The 10,985-nt window shown below is 38.6% G+C and overlaps 1 protein-coding gene across 7 annotated transcripts in view; it reads right to left on the minus strand.

Moving 5' to 3' along the window:
• The window catches only part of dnmt3ab (DNA (cytosine-5-)-methyltransferase 3 alpha b), a 77,777-nt gene that overhangs the window by 55,439 nt on the left and 11,353 nt on the right, over window positions 1-10,985 (minus strand). For all 7 annotated transcript variants that reach the window (XM_059520677.1, XM_059520679.1, XM_059520676.1 and 4 more), the window contains exon 4: window positions 8,800-9,115. In XM_059520677.1, the coding sequence (XP_059376660.1) occupies window positions 8,800-9,115 (316 nt within the window). The remainder of the gene's footprint in view (window positions 1-8,799; window positions 9,116-10,985) is intronic.

A 10,985-nucleotide genomic window follows, 5' to 3' on the forward strand; every position in this document is an offset into this window, starting at 1 on the left:
AATGGGCCTGTACGGTCCCACATATGGGATTTAAACTGTTCAGTGACGTCACACAACTGCCAAATTCAAACTGTGCTTTCCCATTTTTGCTGGTGTTGAGACGCGCATTGCATTTGTCATATAATCACAACTATGCAGTGTTTTTAACCACATAATGTTTCGTTTAGGTTTCAGACATTTAATTACACATACAGTACTTACTAGTAAAACAATAGATTGAGTATTTCTAAAATACACGGATGTAAATGGAAGCAGCAATAACAATCCATTCAAATATAATTTGCCAAGGTGTTCTATTCTTATCAGATACAGATAGTATAAGTAACTATAAAGTTAACTCTATTCTTCTCCCAGATCACCAGCCACTTACTTATATGTATTTTGGGAGAAATTGATTAATTTACATGCTATAAATCCGACTGACAGGATTCTCTGAACTGCAGCGTGTACGAATATGGCGGTGCCCATCTCACATTACAGATCACGGTCAAAATCATTTATGATTATTTAATCATTTATCCAAAAAGCATCGGAATATCAGATATTGAGGACATGGTAAGCAAGTGTGTGAATATTTTGAATAAAAAATGAAAAACTAAAAAAAAGTGACACATCTGTCACATAGTGTTTTCGTGGTTGCGGTGTGTCACGTGACAAGCATAACGAATCTCCATGGAAACAATAAGGGGAAACGTTCTAAAATAAAGGTTGCCTTAAATAAAAAACTCACTCTGGGGAGTCAGCTAGAATATTTTAAACTCACCAGTGAAAGGGTTAATTACTCAACCAGGGCTTAATTTGTGCCGGAACAAGCCGGATCCGGCACCTCATTTTGGCAGATCCCCCTCCTCCAGAGGTGGCGTTTCCGTATGGAAGACAGATATGTGCCTTGAAAAATTAACCAAAATTCATATCTCTATTATAATTCGTTATTATTATTTTAAATCAGAGGCTTTTATAAATATTTAACCAATGATAAGTATTTAAAAGAGCTTGTCAGTAAAACTTCATTACGCCATTGGATCCTCAAGCTCTCGCGAAACCTCGTCACTTCACGAGCCTTCACTCAGATTGACGTGCGCACACAGCCTGGAGGAGGAGGCTACACATTACATGCACGTTCTTGCCTTTGACTACAATGAATTTGAAGTAGTGCTTATTTCTCCACCTTGAAAATGCCAACTTTTCATCGGATTGCTCCTGACTCACCATCTCTGCTGCTGCTGCGAATCTCTGTTTAGCTGTTGCGTGTGTGTGTGTGTTTGGCGCCGCCGGCACGTGTGCCGGCATGTGTCTAAAAACACTGGCTCTGATTGGCTACCATGAAACACATGACTCTGCCTTAGCCATAATCGCTTATCTTGTTATAAATTATCCCATCTCCTCACTCGCTGTGTGAGCCAGGGGTCCGTTCGGATTACATAGTTTATTAAGTCAATGCATAGGAACGCACCGCATTTAACATCCAGTAATGTTAACGGCATTGTAACGATGGGAAAAGTAATTAGTTAGATTACCCCGTTACTGAAAAAATTACTTCTTTACCTAACGCCGTTCTTTTAAACGGCGTTATTCCAAACACTGCAAACAAATAACTGTTTGAATAGTAGCTACAGCATTTTCTTTACTCAAACACTATTTCTGTAAAGGCTATTGTCTGTGTGTGTTTGAAGACTGGAGAAGTAAGTTTTTTGCCATCTAGTCAATATACTTTTGTACGTTTTTGAATGTCCTGTGCATAAGCGCTTTATCGTTTATATCATGAGACATTGGCCAAGTTTACTAAACAACAAGAAAAACTAAGCGCCCATATAGCAACAATAAACGTTATATAGCCTTTAAAAGGCGATGATAGCATAAAATGCACTGCACTTGCCTCAGATGCGGACAAAACACAGATCTCATCATTCGCCAGCCAAAGACCTTGTTAACTCCATTTGAGCTTGTTTTATATAGCCTAATGTTAATTGCACGTGTCTGATACAACACAAACACTGACGACGCAGTGTTGTTTAATTATTGATTACCCCCCCTCCCCCTTTATTTCCTTCCCCCCTGTATTTTAGTAGAGTGTGCCATGAAACTGTTTTATTTGTCAACAACCAACAGACATCATATTGTGTGTATTTGGTTGCTTAAACTCAACAAACTACGAAAATAACTCTTATATAATACTCGTGAGTCCACTTTATATGTGCAAGCTTTGGATGTGACTGCGAGGGCACATAGCCTAATACAGCATACGGAGCGCCCGAGTACCAAATGGCTTAAAATCCTTAAAAGGTGTGCAAATTATACATTTTTGTGACAATGCAAAAAAATGCAAACAATTTACCCAATTAGTCAAGTCAAGTGACAGTTCTGTCAGCTGTCCCGATCGAAATGCAAGTGAGTCTTGTATCGCAGCTTGCAGCAGGTCGCTGAAGTGCAGACAAGATGCAATGATGTGAAGCGCGCCCCGAGAGAGTTTATGGTTTCGAATGACTGATTGAATCTTGTTTGTGTGGATTTATTTTATTATTCAAACCTACAAGCTATCTTGAATAAATGCAGGGATTAACCTCATTATAAACTTGAAAGCTGCGAGAATTATTAAAACTACAGAAATGTAGGACCTGATTAAATATAACTATTACATAGAGATTTGAAAAATAAAATTCCACAACTTTTCCAAACGTTTTTAGGCATAGAAATTGTTGTTTTAAAATCGCATGGCATTTTCATGACCTTACAGACCCTAAATGCAACTGATGCACGCTCTTAAAATCACTTAAACTGGTCCAGCAATGTGATTGTGCGAGTGCTCCGTTACCTCTCCCTCCTGTAATCACATGCCGGATCCGTTACCCCGCTTTGTTCCGGGACCTCGCAATTTACAAATTAAGCACTGTACTCAACCTTATGTCACTCCAAACCTGTTCATCTTTGGAACACAAATTAAGATATTTTTGATGAAATCCGAGAGCTTTCTGACCCTGCATACACAGCAATGCAACTGACATGTTCAAGGCCCAGAAAGGCAGTAACTACATCATTAAAATAGTTAATGTGACATCAGTAGTTCAACCTAAATTTTATAAAGCTACAAGAATACTTTTTGTGCACAAAGAAAATACAAAAAAAAGACTTTATTCAACAATTGTAGCTTCAAAACTTTACGGTTGAACCACTGAGGTCACATGGACTATTTTAAGGATGTCCTTACTATCTTTCTGGACCTTGAACATGTCAGTTTTTACTCACATTTCACCGCTGGTTATATATGCTATATATAATTTTGTATGTGACGAATAAAAAAAATCTTGAATCAGTTGCATTGCTGTCTATGCAGGGTCAGAAAGCTCTCAGATTTCATCATATCTTAATTTGTGATCAGAAGATGAACAAAGGTCATATAAGGTCTGGAGCAACATGAGGGTTAGTAATTAATGACAGAAGTTTTGGGTGAACCATCCCTTTAGCATGATGACCCCAGGGAATCGGTCAGTGTAAATACACCTTTATAGCTATCACTGTTTTTACAAAATGTAAAGGACTCTTATTTTGACATGGTTTTGTTCTGTTGTTTTTGAGTTTAGTTCCTGTTTTCTATGTTACCACTGTGTCTAGCTGGTTGTCGTGATTATTGATTACATTCCCACCTGTACCTTGTTGTTCTCCTCATTGTATTATGTATTTAATTCTTCTTCAGATTGCTCATATTTTCAGCTACTGTCTAAATGCATGTGTTTAGCTTATTTTTATAAATAAACATTCCACTGAGATCCAGATCTCCTCGTCTTTGTCTGACCCACGCTGTGACAATAGCATTGTTAGTAGTGCTAGCAAACAGCACATACTTTTGATTATTCGGTATTAGAGGTCGACCGATATATCGCTCGGCCGATATATCGGGCCGATATTTGTCATTTTTTTATATATCGGCATAACGCCGATTTAAAGTCAGGCACGTCAGCGGGCAGCCCCGTGTTATTGTTGCAGTGGAAAGTGCTGCTACGCATGTGAAGGACCCCAAGCCAAAACATTTGGAAGATTCAACAACAGTCCTTGGGAGATAAAGGAAGTCAGAGAATCTCACTCTGTAAATGGGGTGGAGAAGTTGTCAGCTCTTACAAACACTGCAGCGTGATTGAGGGCTCCGTTACTCCGCCCCGCTCACAGACAGCACCATGCTCGGAGAGACAGCTGTCCTGGAGCTGCCCAGAACGGTGAATGAAATTTGTTTGGAAGCATGGTTTGATGCAGAAAATAGCCAGGTTTCCATCCAACTCATTTGCATTTAGGGATGTCAATATTCGATCATTTCCATGATCAATCGACGTTTAAATCAACGATCAATTAATAACCTTAATGCTGCGAAATGCATCTACAGTGGTATTATTATTATTATGTGTAAAGGCACTTGGAAAAAAAAGCTTTCTCACCCGAATTAAAGGTTTTAGTCTGAATAAAATGCTAGTAGCAGGACTGTAAAATGAATAGATGTGATTATGATCATTTGATAAAATGAAGAGAGTGCGCCATACGTTTTAGATCATGTTACTTTGTTGACTGTTTCCCGTCAAGGAGACAGCTGAATGAGTCTCTTTAAATGGTTTCGTGGTTGTGGCAAGTGGGGCGGGGCCGAGGGACGTGGGAACAAGGAGGGAGGCCGACAATGATTGGGAAATCAGTGACACCTGCGACCCACTGCCGGTCTCGAGTCCCACGTAGGAGATGGAAGGATATAAAACTGGAGCGACGACAGTGAAGGACGAGAGAGGACCAGGCCTGGGATTTTAGTTGTGTTTTGGTTTTATTTTGTGCGCATCAGTCGTCCGTGAGGGGCTGGTGCGCTGTTTTGTTTATTTTGTCATTAAAGTCTTCGTTTGATTGACCGCCGGTTCCCGCCTCCTTCTTCCGGATTAATACTAAGGTTAATTCATTACAGTGGTGCCGAAACCCGGGAGAAGGAGGGACGCGCTGCTGAAGATCCCTCGCCGCTGTGGGGAATCCGCAATGCCACAGAGCTGGCGAGGAGGATGCCGCCATGGACGCTCGAGGCGGTGGGCTGGAGCGAGTTGCCAGGGACGGGCGAGCTCGCTGCCGACCGCCCGCTATCTGGAGGGACGGCTGCCGTCCGTGAGGGAGCGGAGGAGTCGGCGGCGTTCGCCAGAGAGCCGGAGCCTGCTGCCGTCCGCCTGAACGGGGAGGAGCAGGGAACGGGGGACTCCTGCCGGCTGCCCAAAACCGGAGGAGCCGTCACCGTCCACCGGGCGGCGGAGGGGTGTCGTGCCGTCCGCCGAGGGCCATCCAGTGCCACCGCCAGGCACCGCGGAGGAGATCGCCCAGCCGGTGGAGGGCCGAGCAGCAGTGCGTCTAGGAACCGGAATTTTTTTTTTTTTTTTCTTGTCTCTGTCGCTCCTTCCATCTCCTTTTCTTTTGCCTCGTCTGTCCTACCCCGAGGTTCCCGCAGGTTCCCGTGAGCGGTCCCCCCCGTAGGGGGGGGGGGGTGGTGGTGGAGTAGACCGCAGTCTTGTGGGTACCCCCCGGCCCGCGAGGGGCGATGGGGGTATGTGGCAAGTGGGGGGGCCGAGGGACGTGGGAACAAGGAGGGAGGCTGGCAATGATTGGGAAATCAGTGACACCTGCGACCCACTGCCGGTCTCGAGTCCCACGTAGGAGATGGAAGGATATAAAACTGGAGCGACGACAGTGAAGGACGAGAGAGGACCAGGCCTGGGATTTTAGTTGTGTTTTGGTTTTATTTTGTGCGCATCAGTCGTCCGTGAGGGGCTGGTGCGCTGTTTTGTTTATTTTGTCATTAAAGTCTTCATTTGATTGACCGCCGGTTCCCGCCTCCTTCTTCCGGATGAATACTAAGGTTAATTCATTACAGTGGTGCTCATTGTTGTATTTTAAAACGCAATTGCAATGTTTTCAAATGACACTATATTATTAAAAATAAAATGATCCCAAAAGTAACTGTGGCGCTTGTGGCTGTGCTGCGCAGTCAGTGAACCACTTTTTCACATCAAACATTTTATGCAATATTATGACCAGTACTTTTTTGTTTGATCCTGTTCTGAAAAATATTCGATTTAGAATTTTTGCGTTCCGCTAGGCCTATTTGTTTTTTAAAAAAATCCTGCATTTACAGAGCATTAGATCGAGACGCATGAGTACATGAGTGCGTGCATGCGTGTGTGCATACGAGCACGAGCGAGCGCAGGTTCGACTAGATGTATTTGGAGGTTATTGCTCAGGTCTGGTTCTGCGCATATCCAAATGTTTCCACATTCGCAATGTATCTGAATGTTAAACTATAATATTTGTTTATTTTTTTAATGTAAACTAGACGGAAAAGATCATCCTCTTCACATGAGCAAAAACGTCCTTGGCATAACAGCAGAGTGGACCGGTATACTACGGTCTATTTAAACTGACCAGCGTAACCTTTTATATGTTTGGTTGACTGTACTTTATTTTAATAATGAACAGACTGCGATGTAAGTTTGAAATTAGAATGCACTTTAGATGTTCTGTGTCATTTATACCAAACACAAATGTTGCTGGTTGCTAGTGTTTGCAGCACTACTATTATTATAATTTTTTTTATATATTTTATTTTTTAGATTTTTCAGTTTAATTGATTTTTATTTATAACATTTTATTTATTTTATTTAAATGTATGTTTAAGTTTACATTTATGTTCCTACAAACTTGAAAAATTCTGCTTGATAAATGCTCTAAAACTGTTATGTAAATGATTGATTTCTGATTGACTTCTGTCTGTGCTCAATAAATGATGATAAGTTTAGAAATGTTGTGCATCCACTTATTATTAGTGTGACATTTTAGGATGCAAATGAAGGGGAAAACTTCAAGATATAAAATCAGATAAAAATCTGCAGCACATATTCTTTCACCATAAAGTGGGTTTAGGGAGACTGATGTAGGATCAGTGTGTAAGTGCCCTGGGCATTGTGCCATGCACCTGGCACGGCCCCCACTGAGAGAGCGGCAATAACACAGACCTGCTGTCTCTCTGTGCACTGCACCCAATCAAGGCAGGTTGCCAGGAAAGACATGGCTCTGTCTACCCGGCCTTGCTCTCATCAAGGTCAATACCTGACCTCACACTACGGAAAGAGAGTGAGAGAGAGAGAGGTTTGATAATTGGCATCACACTGGAGCAGTATTCAGGAGCATCTCAGAAACCCTGAGTGAACCTGTAGTGCCACTGCAAAAAATAAATATATATTTTTAGCAGAGCTGTGAGCTTGTGAAAAGTGATAAGTGATGAAATGAAAAACTAAAACAGGTCCTGTGTGAGCATTTACTAACAACTAATAGTCAACACAGCTGTCTATTGCATTATCTTTTGTAGCAGAACACAAACCAAAAATACAGCGCAACAGTTTAATTCACGAACAAATCACTTTATTTGTCTTTTAGGAATCGTCCAAATGATTTTCTGAATCAGACTGAATCGGTGAGAATACTCACTCACTTTTTTAACCTATATTACAATTTATTGGAAAGGTCTAGACTCCTAAATAGATATTTTACCAATCTATTTGTTAAAAATTCTGTAGGAAAAGTAATAAATTAATTTAAGGCAAGAGTGCACTTCAAAAACCTACATCATATCAGGAGTTCTGACACATATCACACTTTAGAAATCATCAGAAATATATCACTTGAAAACTTAAAATCTCAAAATTCATCCTTTGAAACCCATTTTAAAATCAAACATTGCATTACCATGAAAATGGTTCATCAAAGTCATGTTACAAAATGTTTTCAGTCATGAATTATAAAAATGTAGGCTTGGATCATGCACTTTCATGTCTATGTTCAAAAATGTGAGTGACCGTTAACAGGTTAAAGCAAAACCAAACATTAGTAGTTCATCTCAAAACCTTTTCCTAGTTAACACATAATAATATGCTTAAAAAAAAATACAAATAAAACATTATTTAAATAAAAACAATATTAAAGGTAATATAAAATGATGGTAAATAATGTTAAAAAAATAATAATGGTCACGTGTAATTACTAGGTTCAGCATGCAATTTTTAGAAATACTAAAGAATAGAATATAACAGTTATGATGTCAAATTGACATTAATATTAAAAATAAATAGTGCACAAAATCTATTAATTTAATTGCATTTGTTAACTTTTGCAGTACTATTAATAATTGAAACCTTTGAATCTGTATTTATTTTAAAGCGTGCTTATGGTTTTTTTTTTTTAATACTGAAAGTTCCCATGGTGAGTGAAGTACTGCTTATGTTTCAAAAAAAAAAAAAAAAAAAAAATTAAACCAAATAAAATCAAATAAAAACAAAACAAAACAATAAAAAGCTTAAATTTGTATACATAGTGAAACTTAACCCAAACAAATATGGATATGGATATATGTGGATATATAAATATGGATATGTGCAGGGGTGGTTGGTTCCCCCATTTGAAAACAAAATCGCAGTATGAAACGCTGCTGGAGAGAAAATCTTGCCAAATTGCTTTGTACACGGTGTGGGAGGCTGGTGTCTTTTGTTTGCAAATTAGATTTTTTTGGGAGCATAATTACTCTGATTTACATATTAATGTACTCATTTAACAATAATTATTTGTCCTTCAAGTCAATAGTACATACAAAGCCTCCGAAACCGATTTACAATCCTCTTGTTTAGTGACTAAATACTGTATTTTTTAACCATCATGATGACATATTCTTGGCCTCGGGCCCACGAGTGGCTCAGTGAGCAGACAGCTGTGAAACATGATGAAGGAAGGTTGAGCATAACTCACATTTAGTCGGCCGCTCCAGCTTCCGTCTCCCTCGTTTCTTGCGAGGCAGAGTTGGCAGTGTGTCCTCTTCGTACTTCTCTGAGTCCTGGGATGGGCTCAGGCTTGAATCAGAGGCCGACTCGACCCGACAGCCTGATTGGCGTGGGAGCCCGTTTTCCACAGCATTCTTGTCCAGCGTGGGGTGGCGACCTTCGCACGATTTGTTCTCATGCCTCTCAACATCTCCATTCTGGGACAGCAAAGACGACTGGAGCCCCACCCCTTTGTGCTGCTTAGCCACGCCCACCAGCTGATCCACTGGCCTGTTACACTCCACCTGCAGCAGAAAAATACAAAATCCCATTGGATGGTCATGCATCTATAACCTATTATTAATCAGAAGCACTGATAAACAATAGCAACTGCCTACGGCACAATAGATGCAATATTTTATTCAAATTTGCCCTCCAACACACAATAAACCAAATTTACCATAACAATCCTCTTTTTATGATTAGAAGCATCATTACTGTACCAATGTCGACATGCAAAAACAAAAAGCCCAAAAACCTGAAGTCAATATTTTTCATAAAAATACACTTCACTTACTCACTGAAAAATATGCACCAGTAGGGAAAAATTTATAAATAAATACAGAAACAAACATTTATTTTTCCCTCAAGTACATACATAGTGTAATATTGAATATTTTAATGTTTTTTAAGTACCACTTAAATCAAATAATCAGACGTCATTCAACAACCGGCCTGACGTCTTAAGTAAACAGTAATTAATTTGACTCATTCAAATTAGTCTTTTAACTGATTCATTAAAAGCATCATTCACTCATGAATCAGACACTGTTTGCGCTGTATGTTTGCGTTTTGCGTGCAGCTAATTGTTGTCATCATAGGTTGTGCTGGGTTTTTCTGTGAAGCTGTAGATACAGTGCCAGTGCTAAACAGTGCATCATACGCTGAAATCTTATTTTGAGAATTTTATCATCTTGTAACATTGCTCTAACAAGATAGAGGATGAGGATTTTAATAAAACAGTCATTAAAACACCCCCCCTTTTAATAAAAACTACATTTCCAGAAGGCTTCCTGAAAATAACCTTTACTTACTTCAAAATGGTTATGAATCACAGAGCACAAATTAAAGAGGAAGACCCAATTTGCAGCATAAAGTCAAATCTTTCATTTGCAGTCTAGGCCTCGTCTTTCGTCTGCTCGGTATAAGGCCATTTCCTATGTCCTTGTGTTGACATCTAAACTACCTATCTGAACCATCTAATCTAATCTGAAACAAAGAGGACACGGAAGCTCTTCCTACACATTAAGTGTAATGTGGGTAAAATGTTTCTATGCATCTGTCTACAAAGAAATGCAAAAATAGTACAATAACAAGCTACTTCTAATACTGCTGCAGTATGGGCAGGAGAGTAGAGCTTTAAAGCATGTAAACTACACAATTATTATAAAAGTGGCACTTTTTTTAACTCGTCTGAAGTATTTGCTTCATGAGAAGAAATTATGTATATATTATTTTATTTTTTTTTATTGTTTTTGTGTGTGTGTGTCAGATTATTAATCAGATTATCCAGTTAACAAAACCAATCAAAATTTTATGCAGTTATTTTTTTGCCATTATTTATATACTATGTATTAATATTTTGATAAATATAATATTTATTTTAATTAATATATTTATTTATTTATTTTTATAGTTTTATTTTAGTTTAAGTTTTAAGAATTTTGTTACAGCATGTGCTTTTGCCATCTTATTAATTTTTATATATTTTTACTTCAAAGAGTTTTTGAAGTTTAAGTATTCTTCTCATATTTTTATTCTTGTCAGCTTTGTTTTTCATTTTTATTTTCAATGAATGGAAAACTATTTTTATAGCCCTTTTATCTTTTATTTTTTTTATTTTTTATTAATTAACAGCAATACTAATAAACATACTATCTTACTCTCTCAGACTTAATGATCTGGTAACAACAGATAAAGCTCACCGATGAGGCAAATTTTAACCAAGTAAGGATTTAAATTTAATCTGTTCAAAATGTTTGAAATAAATCACACAATTCATGTGGACCACTTTCATTGTGCCATTTTGAAACTTGAAAGCATAATCTCCAATTTAATGTAATTGCATGGAATAGTACAAAAAAAAACATTCTTAATATTTCTTAATATTCTTGT

The sequence above is a fragment of the Carassius carassius genome, chromosome 32, assembly GCF_963082965.1.
Source record: "Carassius carassius chromosome 32, fCarCar2.1, whole genome shotgun sequence".
Taxonomy (NCBI): Eukaryota; Metazoa; Chordata; class Actinopteri; order Cypriniformes; family Cyprinidae; genus Carassius; species Carassius carassius.